The 17,395-nt window shown below is 37.7% G+C and overlaps 1 protein-coding gene across 1 annotated transcript in view; it reads right to left on the minus strand.

Annotated features, from left to right (window-relative positions):
• Positions 1-1,884: 1,884 nt before the first annotated feature.
• Bank1 (B cell scaffold protein with ankyrin repeats 1) overlaps positions 1,885-17,395 on the minus strand; it is a 211,451-nt gene continuing 195,940 nt past the window's right edge. The window contains exons 14-18 of the mRNA XM_057793002.1: positions 16,392-16,455; positions 7,857-7,886; positions 4,428-4,477; positions 2,725-2,789; positions 1,885-2,479 (exon numbers count right to left, since the gene is read on the minus strand). Of these exons, the coding sequence (XP_057648985.1) occupies positions 2,730-2,789; positions 4,428-4,477; positions 7,857-7,886; positions 16,392-16,455 (204 nt within the window). The 3' untranslated portion in view covers positions 1,885-2,479; positions 2,725-2,729. The remainder of the gene's footprint in view (positions 2,480-2,724; positions 2,790-4,427; positions 4,478-7,856; positions 7,887-16,391; positions 16,456-17,395) is intronic.

A 17,395-nucleotide genomic window follows, 5' to 3' on the forward strand; every position in this document is an offset into this window, starting at 1 on the left:
TAATTTACAGCATCCAGTGTACTCTTCATCCTTTCAGTCAGATCGTCCCTACTTTTAAAATTAATTTTCAAGCCTGATCAGTTTCTCCTCCCTCCCTTTTCTTCTCCTAGGCCCTCCTCTCTTCCCAACCCACTCCTCCTTTGTCTTCAGATAAGCACAGGCCCCCCTATGTATATCAGCCAACCATGATATAGTAAGTTGCAGTAAGCCTAGGCACCTCCCTTATATTAAGGCTGGATTAGGTAACCCAGAATGAGGAAAAGGGTCCGAAAAGCAGGCAAAAAGAGTCAGAGACAGCTCCTGTTCCCCAAGAAGTCCCACAAGAAGATTAAGCTACCCAACTGCATCATACGTACAAAGGTCCTAGATTAGTTCCATTGGAGCCAAAATATATAAAGAACTCAAGAAACTAAACATAAACAAACAGTCTGATTAAAAATGGGGTACAGATCTAAACATAGAACTCTCAACAGAGGAATCTCAAATGTCTGAGAAGCACTTAATGAAATGTTCAACATCCTTAGCCATCAAGGAAATGCAAATCAAAATGACTCTGAGATTCCATCTAATACCTGTCAGAATGGCTGAGATCAAAAACACAAGTGACAGCTCATGCTGGAGAGGATGTGGAGCAAGGGAAACACTTCTCCATTGCTAGTGAGAGTACAAACTTGTACATCCAGACTTTTAGTGTATACTTCTACCTCCTTCATCTTGTCTTAGTTTTTATCTGTTATGTTCATGCAACATGTGGGAAGAAGACAATCCATCACTTCCTTCTCTCCAACCTTCTCTAACTATCTCCATACTGGACAAACCCTGCTGGGTCAAGGACAGGAGGCATAGAAAAGGGACTTTATGGAGAAGGGCAGTTATTTCCAACTTTGCTCTGCTATGTGTCTTTGTCTTGATGAACAAGTCATATTTCAAATGCCACAGAGTATATGAGAAGATGCCACTTCGGTTATCTTTAGTTTATGCCAGCCCAGTTCATAAGTGAGGTACTTAAAAGTATCTAACATTAAATTTTGTCATTAATACTCAAGTAAAATCCAGGCTTTCTCTCTGGCATATAACTGAACCTCAGAGAAGTAAATTAATGTGTTATAAATATCAAAGTTGCCACTTTATACATCATTGAATTTCACATTTTAAATAAGAATAAAGTCAGTGATTTAACTGTGGGCTTTGGCCATAGATTGTTGTGGGAGATCTTGTGTAAAGATGATATAGTTGTTCAAATTTAGTGGATCTGGAAAATATATCAATATTTTCTATTGTTTTTCCTAAATCTTTGGCTGAGACACCCTACAGAGACAAAGACAGCCTACAGAAATGTGTGTGCAACATCTTTCATTTCTGAATTGATTTCCTAAAATGTCATAATCAAAAGTACCTTCTATTAGGAATTGATTGAACTTCTATAAACTATGTGGAAATGTTTTAGATAGATATTCCTATCACTGTTTGGAAACTAGAAGAGCAATCATTTGTATTTGTTTTCTTACATCATTTCCATCTCCTGAAATCAGCTACACTTTGGTAGTTAAGGTGACAGACAGGAAAATTTAGTTGTTAATCCCAATAAATTAGAGAATCAGCAGTAGTTGTAAGCATTCAGTGTGCACAGCACGAGGATCAGGGTCTGGTTAACCTGCACTCCAGTCTGAACTGATGACCACTTCTGAGGAACAGGTGGACAGTGTCTCCTGGCTCTTAGTAAGAAACAACACATGCTGTAAAGATGTTTTTTAATTTGAGAGAAGACATTTAGTAAGGACTCAGGGACAGGGGGTATGGGAAAATGTCCTTCTAGAAGAGGACATGACGAACAACACAACCAATGTGTGATGTCTGTTCTGAACTATCAGGCAGCACACCATTAATTGGTAACATTGATATGACTTCAGAAAACAATGTAGAGGGCTGAAGAATGGCTCAGTGGCAGTGTGCTTGGTTAGCACTGAAAAAGCAAAACATTATCAACTGAGGAAAATGTAAATCCAAGTACATTTCAAAGGCACATGCACACTGGCACTAAATAATAGAAGCTATCTGGAAATATGATGTAAAAAGAACATTATGCTCTAAAGGTGAGAAAGGTGGACAGTGGACTGTCATTTAAATGGCAAATATAAAATACGTTTTTAGTTGAAAGGGACAAAGTGTAGGAAGACTAATCGATATAGTTTGGCTCCATAATTTTGCCAGACTGCATTTAACTTTTCTGCTTTTTTGTCTTTCGTTTTCAAGACAGAAAAACTAGGTGCTTCAGTGACAAAATGAATGGATTTTCAGAACATGCTATCAGTCTCCATCAAGTCCTAATAAGTTGTGATGATAACATAGTCTGGAATCCAAAGGCACATTCTGTGTTCTTCTACGTGTAGATCAGTCCTAGAGATCAGGCACTCCACAGCAGCCTTGCTTCATCCAGATATCAGAATGTTTGCCAGTTCTTGAGTTTAAAGATAATAATCTGAAAATAAGATCACATCACAGGAAATGGATTAGGGATGATGATTCATCAATGCATATTTATCTCCCAGCTGAAAATTACATCTATAAATCTGTCGAAGACACATTTTCCTTTAGTTTGGAAAAAGAGCAAGCTTCTTTATGCTTCAAGAGAAGACAATGAAATACTTAAATACTCCTTAAATGATTGATTGAAATCTATGACATGGCCTTTTTAGGTTTCCTAAGAGACAACTACTATTTTACCTTCTTTAATGATCTTTCTTGCAGGAGAATCCAAATTCCTTTTCAACTTGGAGTCGAGCAGGAAACTAGAAATTAATAATAAAAAAATGAGACAGAGCTAAGACTTTTCCATTTTAAGGTTCAAAAGGAAACATTATAAAGCATAGTTGCCTTTCATTCTGGGAAAAAAACCCAGCTCTGTAAGGTAACTTTTAGACAGTTCTCTATCTTAAAGGGAAACAGTCACAGTGAAGCTTGGCTCCACTACAGTCTTAGGGTTTGATTTCTTCAGATGCAGGATCTCTTTGTGTCTAGGCTGACCTTGGACTTGCTCCCTTTCTCCCTTGGCTTCCCCAATGCTTGGCTTAGAGTCTAATACATCATACCTGGCTCAAAGTTTGCTTCAATTTTAAGGGCAAACAGCTAAGCAATGGAAACTTAAACTTATCCAAAATTTTTCAAATCTTAAAGACTTTATATTTCAAGTATATTTAATTTAAAGTATACTTAAAATATAAAGAAAGTATAGCCTTAAAGTGTGTGCATGTGTGAATATATCTTTTTTTCTGTCCTTCAGATATCGAATAAGGATCTTTGTTTGATACAGTTTTTTCTTTTGAGACAAAATTTCTCTATGTCGCCTTGGTTATCCTGGAACTTGCTCTTCAGACGAGGCTAGCCCTGGACTCATAGAAATCCATCCCCAAATTTTGGGATTAAAGGCGTGCGCTAGCACTGACTGGTGACAAAGTGTTTTTATAACTCTTGTGCCTCAGTGCGGTCTGCAATCCTGCCCTCCAATGAGCAGAGAGCCTATAGCATACTCTACAGTGGGTCACAAGATCCAGAAATGCAAGCACTTCAAGTTATTCTTAAAGCATGAAATACTTTTATGATAAAAATATTCCTTATCGGAAACTGAAAGGGTTACTACAGCTTTGGAAAACTAAAATGATTTCATTAGGAACTTGCCAATGACTTTTAATCCTTTATTTTAGCAAGAAATTAAAAGGCAACGTCACTCTTGATAACAGTACACACTTTCCATGTCAAATGAGCGGGAAGATGCAATAATGTGGTTTTCATAAAGTATTTGTGGTCAGGACACTAACTATGATGTCTTGAAGTATCTTGGTTTTCAGTTAAACTCTTCTGTCTTAATGATCTTCTTATTCTCTTAACATTTTCTTATTGCTGATGTGAAATGCTACATATTTGCAAAATCAATACTTTGGGGCTATACATTGACCATAATGACTACACTTCCTGAATAAAATTCTCATTCGATTTTTATTGTTAAAATTGATGTGCTCACAATTCCTTTAACATTTATTTTTTATGGACACACTGAATCCAGCTATACTTGTTTTTTTCCATCTAAGAGTTCCATCTTTATTTTTTCTAAATAATACATTTCCTTAAGCTTCTACTTATGGATTTTTTGAGACAGGTTTTCTGTGTATCCCTGGCCATCCTGGAACTAGATCCATAGACCAGACTGGCCTCAAACTCACAGAGATCCTTGTGCCTCTGCTTCCCAGTGCTGGGATTAAAGGTGTATGGTACCACTGCCCAACACTTCTCATGGGTTTAAAATATAGTGATTATCTAGTTTTTCTGATTCATATTGGCTCAAAGAATAGATAAGATGGGAAATATTTATATTCCTCAGCAGAGAAAGTCTTCCTTTGTATTAAAAAAAGATTAAAATGAAGACAACCTACCTTATTGTTGAAGGGACTACTGTACAATATATCATTGTGGGCAGTATTACCTATAAATATAGACTTTGATTATTTCTTCAATTAATAACATATAATTCATTTATTTATCATGAAAATATTATGAAACATGGGATATGAGTAAATAGAAATTAAATTAAATGGGTAACAAGGGCATATTACAAGTGTATTAGACGAACTGAGCATTATATCCATATAATATATTAAGGAGTACATAGAGGAGTCAGTTCTGCTTAGACATAAAATTTCAAACCCTAGTATTAGCGATCTCTATTTCATTAAAACCCTTTTACTTTTTTCACCATTTGTTAGAACTAATTAGTTGCAAATCATAGTTTTCTGGGCTCCCCACTGGCAACTACACTGTTCCCCAAATGTTACCATGAGAACCCCCCATTTTCATTCAGCCACACACTGTACTCCTATTGCTTATTCCTCTCGCAGTTACCGGTTTAGACTGGTTGTTCAATAGGTCTCTATCTGGCTTCTAACTCTTCTTTTCCCTCCCAACATTTTTCAAATATTCCTCTTTTTATTATATTCATATGAAACACTCAGTTAGTATAACACAAATTTAATTTCCCCTATCAGTGACTTCCATTACCAACTATCAGACTCCAGTTCCATAAGTCATTATCATTCTTTATGACGAATTCCCACGTACATTTCTCAGTTACATTTTACATATGAGAAAACAGACTGATCCATGTGAAGACAGGAAAGAGTTCATGCCATGAGAAGAATACACAAAGATGAGGTGGTAAAGGGATTAATGCTGTGTAACATAGCTAACCAGCAGACCCCCAATACTAACACAATAGGAGGAAAAGCAAGACTCTAACCAAAAGAATAGCAAAGAGCAAGCCCCTTTCAACAATAACTTTAAATGAAAAGTGTCTCAACTTTCTAACATGTCACTAGCTAAACTGATTGCATTAAAAAACAAGATTCAATTATCTGTTGTCTCAAAAAAATGCACTTAGCAAACCAGCCCACAAATCACAATCCCAGAGAACCTAAACAACAATGAGGACTCTAAGAGAGACATACATAGATCTAATCCACATGGGAAATAGAAAAAGACAAGATCTCTTGAGTAAATTGGGAGCATGGGGACCTTGGGAGAGATTTGAAGGGGAGTGGAGAGGCAGGGAGGGGAGCAGAGAAAAATGTAGAGCTCAATAAAAGTCAATAAAAAATGCACTTAGCTAGCAAGGGCATCCAAAAACTGGGTGCAAAAGGATGAAACTCAACCTACTAATCAAACGGCCACACGAAGCAAGCATAGCAACTATTATGCGTGCTAAAGAAGACATACGAGCAAAACTAGTCAAGAGAGATAGAGACCTTCCAGATTAACCAAGGGAACATTCACTAAGTAAACAGAGCAACTGTAAACATGTATGAATTGCATATTGGCATGTTATAAAATTAACACTAAAAGACATAGAAGATCACATATGTGGCAGCACAATACTAGCAGGAGACTTCACTACTCCATTCTAATATTTATATAAATATGTTGGCTGCATTATATGATACAAAGTAATCCTTATTAAATACAAAAAGCCCTCCTTGGGACAATTTTTATATTTTTATTTCATTGTGGTCTGATAAATATAAAACAAACAGCAAGAGAAACCTCAGAAACAACACAGACATTCAGAGACTAAATGGAATGAGTAGCAGGACATTAAACCCAGAAATAACAAGAAAAACCAATAGCACACCCTACCAGATCCTCTAGATTCAGCTAAGGCAGCTCTACAGAAAAGTTTACAGCTTAAAAATGTAAGAGAAATCTCAAATAACCTAATGGTGTACCAGAAGACTCTTGAATAACAAGCCAAACCTAAGCCCAGTAGACAAGAATAAAGATTAGAGCGAAAGTTAACAAAATAGAGACTAAATGGGTGATACACAGATATGAAAGAGTTGGTTCTGTGAAAAGATGAGCAAGGCTGATAAAACCAAAAATCTCCACAAAGAAAAGCCCAGGAAGCAGAGACTTTAACACTAATATGTCTCAAAATATTCCAAGAAATACAAAGGGAAGGCAACATTTCATACTTATTTTATGAAACCAGAATGGGATACAACATAATAAAAAGAGAACTTCAGACTAATTTCCTTGATAAATTATATATGGAAAACTCTTAACAAAATTGAAAAACATATTAAGAAGATCAAACACCATGACCAAGTGAGTTGCACTTTCAGCCTGGTCGCACACATGCAAATCACTAAGCATAATATATAGTCTAATTAAAATTGAGGATAGAAGTCACATGATCATCTCAAAAGTGGCAGAAAAGCCGTTTTTACAAAGTTTCCATTATATCAGTCCTGGAGAAATTAGAAATAACAATAACATACTTCAAATTAATAAAGACTATATATAACAAAGCTATAGTCAATTTTATACTAAATAGACACAATTTGAAAAATTTTTTCCCTAAAATCTTGGCAATGACAAGGGTAATCAATCCACTCTTTTTCAATATAGTGTTCAAAACCAGCAAGACAAGATAAAGCTATAAAAGATTAACAATACTAAAAGAAGTTAAATTATTCCTATTTGCAACATGATTCTCTAAAAGACAAACTCTAGCAGAGTCCTCTGAGATATAATAAACACATGGCACAATGTTGCAGGATTCAAAACCAACAAACAGAAGTCATCATTTTTCATATATATCTTTCTAAGAAAGGAATTTAGAGAAAACATTTTATTCACAACATCTTTAAAAAACCAAAAAAGGCCAAATCAAACAAACCAATCACTGGTAGGAATAAAAAAAAAAAAACTAAAGAAGTGAGGTGCTCTAGAATGAAACTCCCCACCCCCAGGAACCCAAGGGAAAACAGTGTGTGCTGTCTTTCCTATGCTGATCCTGGCTCTTAATGTTTTTGTGTGTACATATGGATATAGGCTGTGCAATGAGAAAAGGGATCATGGGAGGGGGAAAGGAGGTGTTGGAAGGAGAGAGAGCAATTGAACAGATGTGTCATGAAATTGGAAAGGAGGCTGCTGAGGGTGATGGTATGTAAGGGGCAGAAGAGAGGGGAGAAAGATCAGCAAAGACAAATCATGTTTGAAAATGTCATGATGGTATCTAACACTTTGTATGCTAAATAAAAAAAAATTAGATGAAGACCAGAGCTTGAATTAGGTGCCAAAGGACACAAGAGGTCAAATCATCATGTCCCTTTCCTCCGTTATGATGAGATGCACCTTGCTGCTGTAGAGGCACTGCACTTTTATATTTGATGCCAGGTGGTTCTGCACATAAACATGCAATCTCTACAAAGTTGTACACCAACATAAAACTGCTGGGGTTATATCAATTATAAACATTGAATGTGTACTTGGTTATAGTTTGAATCCTTAATTTAATACTTAACACTTACCACTTGGATGGTGCACAATGGTGAGTTTATCTACAAGACAAAAACATATTCTGTGAGGTTGGTTTAATATTTATCCCAAGGGACCTTTTTATTGTTCTATGACTGTTTCTGAGGGGACTGAAATTTTACAACATAAACTGAAAATACTAATCCTCTCTCTGGATAATGTGTTAACCTGGGCCTCATTACATCTGTCCTTCCTGACTTGTCCTGGGGTGTTATGGTCTGACACTTGATTGACAGCTGCTGGAATCCTGCTTCTGTGCATTGATATCCCTTTAGTCTGAAACACTCTGTTCATTTTAGACATCTGATTTTCAGAAATTATTTCATATGATATAGTATAAGCATTTCTAAGTGAGTCTATAAGCTGATGATTTATAAAAACAAACCCATTAACTGTGTGCCTACCAATCCAACAGGTTTCCTTGTCACAGAATATACACTCAGAACCCTTTTTAATCTTCATCAGAACGTTATTCCTCACAGTCTTTGCTGATCTGCTATACAGCTCTATAGATTAGTGTTGATTGTATTATTTTAGTCTGGAAAGCCAGCTGTGGTAGTTTAAATAAAAATGACCCCCATAGACTCATAGGGAGCAGCATTATTGGGGGTGTGGCATTTGTTAGAGTAGATGTGACCTTGTTGGAAAAAGTGTGATAGGCTTCGAGGTCTCAGAAGCTCAGGTCAGGCCCTAGTGGCTCATTTTCTCTTTCTGCTGCCTGAAGATCCAGATGCTCTCTGCTGCCTCTCCAGCACCATGTCTGCATACCACCATGCTTCTTGCCATGACAACAATGGAGTAAACCTCTGAAACCGTAAGCCAGCACCAGTAAATGCTTTCTCTTATAAGAGTTGCTGTGGTCATGGTGTCTTGTCAAAGCAATAGAAATCATAACTTAAGCATGTGCCTAGTATCTTTCACTCAGTGCCCTGGCTGGAATTCATTTGTATTGTACATAGATGAGTTTAGTTGTACTGCTTAGGTGGTATTACAGCATGGATACAGGCTGTTTTCATTAGGGTTTTTATTGTTGCGATGAAACACCATGACCAAAAAGCAAGTTAGGGAGAAAAGGGTTTATTTGGCTCACACTCCCATACTGCTGGGCATCAATGAAGGAAGGCAGGACAGAAAGTACTGAAACAGCAGGATCCTAGAGGCAGGACCTGATGGAGAAGCCATGGTGGATGCTGCTTACTGACTTGCTTTCTATGACTTGCTCAACCTGCTTTCTTATAGAACCCAGGACCACCAATCCAGAGATTCCACCAACCACCATGGGCTGGGCTGTCCCCCATCAGTCACTAATTAAGAAAATGCCTTACAGATGTATCTTATGGAGGCATTTTCTCAATTAAGTTTCCCTCCTTTCAGATACTTCTAGTTTGTGTGCCAAGTTGACATGAGACTAGATACCACACAGGCACAATGTAATTGCATCTATTGACATTTTGTTTCCAGCTATGATGAATCAAACTTCCATAGACTTTGTGAATAGGTATTTTGTTGGCTACAAGGTTTTACTTATAACTTAAAAAAAAAATCCTGGGTTGGAATCACCAAACCACAGACTAAGCATATATTCGACGTTTTCAAAGTCATTCCACACTTCGACCTTCCATCAACAATCATGAACATCCAGTCCCACATCCTATAGCTAGGTTGATCCGGCAGCCTTTTTAAAGTCATGTTCATAACAGTTGTTCATTGGTATCTCATTGAGACTGACTCTGTCTTTTCCAGAATATGAATGATGTCAAGCATCTTTTATACAATCATTGGCCATTTGCTTTTGTTAATTAAGATCTTGGTGTTAGGTGTGTTTGTAAGAGCTGACCTGTCATTGTTCTTAGCTTCTCTCAGCTGACAGAACTAGATGTAAATATCTGATTGTGTTTATTTCTATACTTACTCCTCTGAAATGTATACATTAGCAGCATGGTTTGTTGTCATTTGCCTTTGAATCCAATGGTTCTTTTCAGCCTTCTTTTAACTTGGCTGCTACTCCTGTCTTTGACAATAGAAACCTGCCATTGTCTGTAGTGTAGAATATCTGGCACTTTGAAATTGTTATCCAACAGCTATGTAGAGAGATGAACCTACAAACTAGAGTAAAGCACATTTTATCTACTGTTTGTTTTTTTTTTTTTAAAAGAACTTTCTGGACTTTATGAAAGTAACATGTTGGCAATCTTTTTACTTTCTGAGTAAATATGACACAGTGGGTAGCTTTAGGACAACCTAACTCCACTATGGTCCAGGCATGGTTCAGTTGTACATGAACACCTCCAGCAAACACACTCGGGCCAGACCTTAAGTTAAAGAGTAGAAACCATTACTCTAAGATGCCCCCCACCAAGAAAGGAAACTTTATACAACCATCCAAATTATGCATTTCTGCTCAGATGCTCAGGGCACATCACATACAAAGAGAATCCTACAAAGTTGTGGTCACGCTTTGGTTTTGTTCCCGAGGTATACTGTCACAAAAAATGTTATGTCTGTTCCATATAAACATCTGGCTGAAATGCAATAGCTGCTGACTTAAAAACATCTCCATCAAAATATGCAGACTGGTTTTGTCCCATGCTTTTTCAGTCCCCGGCCAGCTGGCCTTGGTGAGTTCCCGATAGAACATCCCCATTGCCTCAGTGTGTGGGTGCACCCCTCGCAGTCCTGAGTTCCTTGCTCGTGCTCACTCTCCTTCTGCTCCTCCTTTGGATCGTGAGACTTCAGTCCAGTGCTCCAATGTTGGGCGGGGAAGAGGCAGAAATCTTTAATAATTAAATAAATTAATTAAAAAAAATATGCAGACTGAAACAATCCTTGACATTAGGATTCTAACTAGGATGATTTTGAAAGACTTTACAAAGGGTCCTTAGGAATTTTGTAGACTAGAAGTTGGGAAAATTTGGAAAATTTTAGAGTGTTTATTTTGTGTGTGTGTTTTACAGAGTAAACACTGGATTTAAAATTCAGCTACTTTCTTCCCCTGAAAGGATATCCATCTTGTATTAATATTCAGACTCTCCACTGAAGGTTCAGTTAGCGGCAGTGAGGTGCGTTTGTTCTGAAAGTCAAGCTGGTCTTCCACAGTGGGCACAGCATTCGTCCCCTTAGTCTGGTGCCCTTTAAATCATCACGTGTAACATAGTAGAGAACAACCACTAGTGAGTAATCTTCAGCGAGAAACCGACTTACAGTGTCTGCATCAGCTCCATTTTCTCTCAGCCAGCCAGTACGTTCAGCATCTTCAGTGGTTGTGCCAGGACAGTTCATATGGTGCATGGGAAATCCAGCGCTATCTCTCCGTTAGGACTTAGTTTCAGGGGTTTAATTTCTTGGTCTTTTTCTTCAATAGCTTGATGAAGAAGTGCTTGTAACTCATTCTCTTTATGAACTAACTCTTCAACTAATCTCTTAGTTTCTATTTTCATCCTTACAAGTTGCACTTTCAGACTGTAAGAGCTCTAGGAATTGTGGGATAGCATGGAGCCGAGTGGTTCACCTGCAAGGTAGATAGCCACAGCATCCCCAATGACAGCCTGAGGTCCTCGGATTGTTTGATTTGAAGATGAACCCTTGAGTTCACCGTTAACATCCAAGTTTTCTGGATCTGCCGTGTCACTCTTGGATGCTAGGCTAAAATGTGACTTCAATTGTGGAACCAGAATGGTAACAGCTGTTTACACAACCTTTCGAGTGATACTGTCCAAGGCATTCATCCGGGAAGCCAAAGAGGGCCACTTGCCCCTGACCAACGCTGTGACTGTCCAAGCCCAGCTCTAGCTTCAGCTTTGACAATGTAGTAGCTGTGGATTTTCAGTCAATGATCCTCACACCAACGCTCTCGATGAGGGCTGTGATGTGTTCCCATTTTAGTTTAGGCTCTTCAGCACCTGTTTCAGAGGTTCAGTCCCCTGTCATCATGGCAGAGAGCATGGTGATGTGCAGCCTGCCATTTTTGTTAAGCTTCAGAATGCATTGTTTTTCCTATTTATATTCTTTCCTGGTAGTCCTATGTAACTTCGTTTAGTTAAGTTAGCTGTTTATATTTTATCTTCTTCTAGCTCCCTATTCAATTCTTATTTACTGAATATATAAAATATTGACAATTTATTAAAAGTCACATAGAAATAAGTATATTCTTTTTACTTCTATGGTCATAAATTTCCCTTTAATTTATGTTAATTGAAATTTGTCTTATACTACAAATTTGGTACCCTGTCTACAGTAGCTTTCATTTCAAAATCATTCTCTGTGATCCTTTTTGATTATTTTTGAAGCATTGTAGTGGAATGAATCTGCAACACTTAGCGGGCATTCTCTCATCTTTTTGATCTTCTGGACCGTATTGAAGCTTTTCTGTGACTTAGCACATTCTCCATCTTCATAGCCAACCAAGCACGTCTTACACAAGTCTGTGAGCTCCGTGTTCTCATGGTGTAGTCAGTAAATGTCAAATTGGTTGAATTACTTGTGATTCAGGCCTCTGCATCTTTATTGATTTTCATCATACATTCAGTTAACTACTGAGAAACACATGAGAACATTTCTAAGTATTGCCATGAAATTTTGATTCAATGGCCATGATAAAACTTACAGGTGCACGTGTAACATAAAAGACAGAAGTATCTAGGCTGTCATGTCATCCTGCTGAACTTTATTCCTATCTAGAGTCTTCTTTTATCTCCTGCCATGGGTTTTATCTTTAGATTATTTTTGTCATGTAACAACATGGCCATTACAGCCATCTCGTACTGTATCTTTGCATGGTGGTAGACCTTCATTTTCTAGCAGTCTTTATTTAATATATATATATATATATGTATATATATATATTGTAGACTGCCTAAATTTAGGTATTTTTTCCAGCAAAAACCTTATTTTAAAATTAAGTGCTTAATCAATTTACATTGAACACAATTATTGATAGTACTCAATTTTCCTACCACTATTTTGTTTTCTTGCACTTTTGCTTATCTATTTTGTGTATGTGCCAGTTTTGCAATTTTCCTGATATATTATTTAGAATTAAATGCGTTTTAATACTGCAACTAATTTTCTCTATTGATTTCCTAGGTTTACTTTTTTGTTATTTTAAGTGTGTTTGTCTGCGTATGTAATAAATGCATGCAGTTCTCACACAGGTCAGAAGAGGGAGACAGAACCCCTAGTAGAGATTGTTGTGAGCCACCATATGGGTGCTGGGAAGCCCTGTGGGTGGCTTTCAGGTCCTCTGCAGGAGCAGCAAGCGCTCCTTGAGTCCTCTGTCTAGTCCCTTATTTTTAAATTTATATAAAATATGCAAACTCAGGTTCTCAAAGTACTTTACCTCCTTTCTCTTGTGTTCTGATTGAGACTTCACATTTTTTCTCCACGTTTCACTTTATCATGTATAAAATTTTACCCACTTCCAGTTAACTGCAGCCTCTGTTCTAGGTGGTTTGTTTAAATGTCTTTCTCCTTCGCATGTTCTAACCTGTAACATATCTGCAGATCTTGCTGTAAATAGTTGTTATAGTTTACTATAGTTCACATAGTTTACCAAAGCATAGAAAATATAACAGCCTATAGATACCTCATTTATATGATTTCACGTGTTTTTATCTCCTCAATGTGGATCTGAATTTATTTCTGTTACCATTTCTTTCTACCTATATGAAATTCTTTAATGTTTATTACCTTGCAATTTTTCTGAAATCCTCTGGTTCCATTTATGTAAAATCATCATTATTTCAGCAAAAGTTTCAAGACTATTTTCTCCAGAAGTGTGCTTCTCCTCTAATTTCAACTCTTTGAAGATAGTACCATATAACCTTTAACTCTCTGTGGATTCTGACGAGATATTAGTGAATATCCTTAAGATTTTCCTCTATATGTCATTCATCTATTTTCCTTAGTATTGGATAAACCATGTTCATTCATCTTCATGCTCAGTAATATGTGATACGCCAACTTTATAAGCTATAAACTGTTCTTATATTTTAATGTTGGTTTCTGTAATTTCCACTTGGCTATTTCAATTAGTTTTGAATTTTCTCATGATATTTTATATTTATTCCCCTAGAGCTGTCTTTTGCATGAGATGCTTTAATGTTTAGTGGCCTCTTCCACAACAGTCAACAGGGACTGCTTGCTTTTTACCATTGATAGCTATTTTTTTCCCTTCACTAGGGATTCCTTGATGGAGGTGGGTCTTGTATTAATCTGTTGCTTTCATTGGTTAATTAATAAAGAAACTGCCTAGGCCCATTTGATAGGCCAACCCTTAGGTGGGTGGGGTAAACAGAACAGAATGTTGGGAGAAAGAAGCCGAGTCAGTGAGTCACCATGATTCTCCCGCTGGACACAGACGCAGGTTAAGATCTTTCCTGGTAAGCCAGCTCGTGGTGCTACACAGAATATTAGAAATGGGTTAGATCAGTATGTAAGAGCTAGCCAATAAGAAGCTAAAACTAATGGGCCAGGCAGTGATTAAAAGAATACAGTTTCCGTGTAATTATTTCGGGGCATAAGCTAGCCATGCGGGTGGCTGGGTGCCGGGGACACAGCCCTGCCGCTCCTATTACAACAATTCCTGTTTATTTTTATGTAACTTTAACCACTTTTTGGCTGGAATGTTGAGCATTACAACTCTTGGATACTGGGGGGTTCTGTGTAGGATCTTGTTTTAGTAGACAGTTCAACTTCTGACATGAGCTTCTCTAGGTTTGATTGCTGTTTTTCAGTATTCCCCAGCCCCAAAGTGTTTCAGAAAGCCTGATGTACAAGCTATGTTTCTCTTAGGATTTTATAGTTCGGTTTGAGAGCTTGCCAGATATATGAGTAGAGGTTACTTTGAGTTAGGGTCTTAGTACAGCAGGCATTGCAGGTTTCAAGAAGTGTTGGGGTGGTTCCACTCTGGCAGATCAGGAGCAAAGATTTTCCCCATAGGCCTTTGCCTAGCTCACTCAACCTCTCTCTGGCCTCTGTTTTCTGCTTCCAGTACCCTTTCAGTTCTTATGCTTCTTGCACACACTCACTCAGTTCATCTCTCAGCCACAGACTAAGTTCCTCTTGTGTGATTCTGAGCCTACTCTCGTCTAGTTCTGAGCACACCGCAGTGGTTTCAGTTGCCTCAGCTAGGTTCTCCATGTTCTCGGTCTGGGACCACCTTGCCTTGCCCTCCCACAACCAGGAAATGCTTCTTTGGCAGACAGGTGGGCAATGGTTAGATTCCCCCCATGAATCTGCTTACCACTGACAGTACAGTCTTTACTGGCTTAGTTTCCACTTGGCAAAAGTACTTGCTCATCTTTGATCACTATTAGAACCTTATAGTTGGAGTGCATGCCCACTACTGTTCATTACACCGTGACTGAAGAGATAACTGATTTGTTGTTAAAATATTGGTGCTGATTTTTGAGTTCAAACAAAGATTGTATAGTGGATTCTTATCTGTGTGTTTTTTCCCAGTTTCTCAAATCCTATTTCCTTATTTATAGATTATGAATGACATCTACTATGACCATTGTAAGAAGCATTAGTATTTAATATGTACTCTTTAGATATGATAGATAATATTTTATATAATATTTTTAATAAAATTATTTTTAGAATTTGTAATTTTATTAGTTGTTAAAATGGTATTTTTTCACGTAATAATCCAAGTTTGTAGATCTCAGTTATATGTAAATCAGTCCCTTGCTCATGATATTATGTTAAAAAGTATATTTATAGTTTAGAACACATTTATAGGAAAGCTTAAAGATTCTCTGTGGGAAAACAGATACTAACACAATAACAGAAGGAGAATAAATTTCCCACAGTGAATCTCCATATGATGTACAACCCAAAGGTACGGAATATGTACTTACAGTGGGGAGATGGGGATTTTAAGGTTCTTGTTCTTAGTAGTTGTTTTTAATTTTCTGTGCGAGAGGAGAGACTTGGAAAAAGAATGGCCATATAGAAATATTTACTTTCAATTTTGGAATATATATCATTTATCTTTAGAGACGATCTGTCATCTTAATGGCGTTGGTCTTTAGCCCTAGTTATTTCCCCAGGGCAACTCCTATCAACAAGAGAAGGCTGCACTGCCAGAAACTGTGGTTGTGAGGAAAGGTCAACTGGAGAGAGAGAATGTAAAGCAATTCACATGTGGACAGTTATGAGCTTCGTGAGCTTGAATGTACTGGAATGACCTACCTCTTTGGATGTATAATGGACAATGATTGTATATCGCCCACAAAATGAACAATGAAAATACACTGGAACAAGATAATCTTATTCATAAGTTAAACAGACATAAAACAGAAGTAGTTGAGCATTGGTTGGTCAATATGGGTCAGTAGAGCACTCTTAGGTGGATGTGTGAATAAGCCCGCTTGGCAGAGAATGAACCAGAGATACTGAGTCTCTAGCCAGAGAGTGGGAAGGGAAAAGATGGGTGGATTTGAACAGAAATCTGTCTGGATTTGGCGTCTCTACATTTTCTACCCAATCACACTCTCATTTTTGAGTAGCAGGCAACTGTCACTCACCACAGGCGTTTTCATCTTCGGGCCGTTTCCCTATAATGTTGTCTCGTAGTTGGCGTAGCTTTTCCTTAATAAAAGTGCAGAACACAGATAATACAGATATTAAAGGGTCAAAATAAAAGCAGTTTTACTGTAACCGGTGCCCAAACCACTACTTAGTAATAAGTTGATACTTAAAAAGTCTAAAATATCTTTGGTACTTTATCCATAACCTTATTCCTCATGAAAGAGACGTAAAACGGTAGCATCCTGTTTCACAGAAATGGAAACTGAGAGCGAGGAGGCTCAGCAGTTCATCTAATCACAGCTATAAGTAGGCTTGGAAGCAGCGCTTAGCCTCATGCTGTGTGCCTCCATTGAGTGAAGAGTTATACCAGGATGCTGGGACCAGATGTCTCCTGAGCCCATTTTCAGCCTCCATGTGCCGTATTCTTTCCTGGTACTCTATTTATAAAAAAAATTAAGGACCCAGGGGAAAATACTATGAAACTAGAGTCCTCTTCTCAGAATATTGTTCTTCCAAATATTCTGCAGAAAATAAAAGCACATTAGAACTTCATAAATTTCTTGAGAAGACAACCTAAGAGCGCTTCATCCCCCTTCAGGAAGGCCTCTTTCCTGGGGGTTATTTCCATGGCTTTGCGGACGTTCCTCTGCCTTGGGCACGCCAAGGAGGAAGGTGAGAGGCAGAGCCTTTAGCTTTGGCACCGCCTCATCTTCAGGGCTGGGGAATCTATGCGATGTGATTCTTCCCTGCTCTTCAAACTCTGGCTACATACACGAAAATGAGCCCTTTTCCTCAGAACAGTCCTCCACCAGGTATACCTTGTCCCAATAACTGTTGGCAAATTCATTTCCAGGATACAAATGAATATGTTGGTAGCCAGGAGAGGAATATAGAAAAGCATATGAAATATCAGGGAGTGGTGAACACATGTATGGATGTCTTAATTCCTTTGTCATGGATATAAACATACAAACAAAACAAGCAACTAAGTGTTTCAAGA

Source organism: Chionomys nivalis, chromosome 18 (assembly GCF_950005125.1).
Source record: "Chionomys nivalis chromosome 18, mChiNiv1.1, whole genome shotgun sequence".
NCBI classification, from domain to species: domain Eukaryota; kingdom Metazoa; phylum Chordata; class Mammalia; order Rodentia; family Cricetidae; genus Chionomys; species Chionomys nivalis.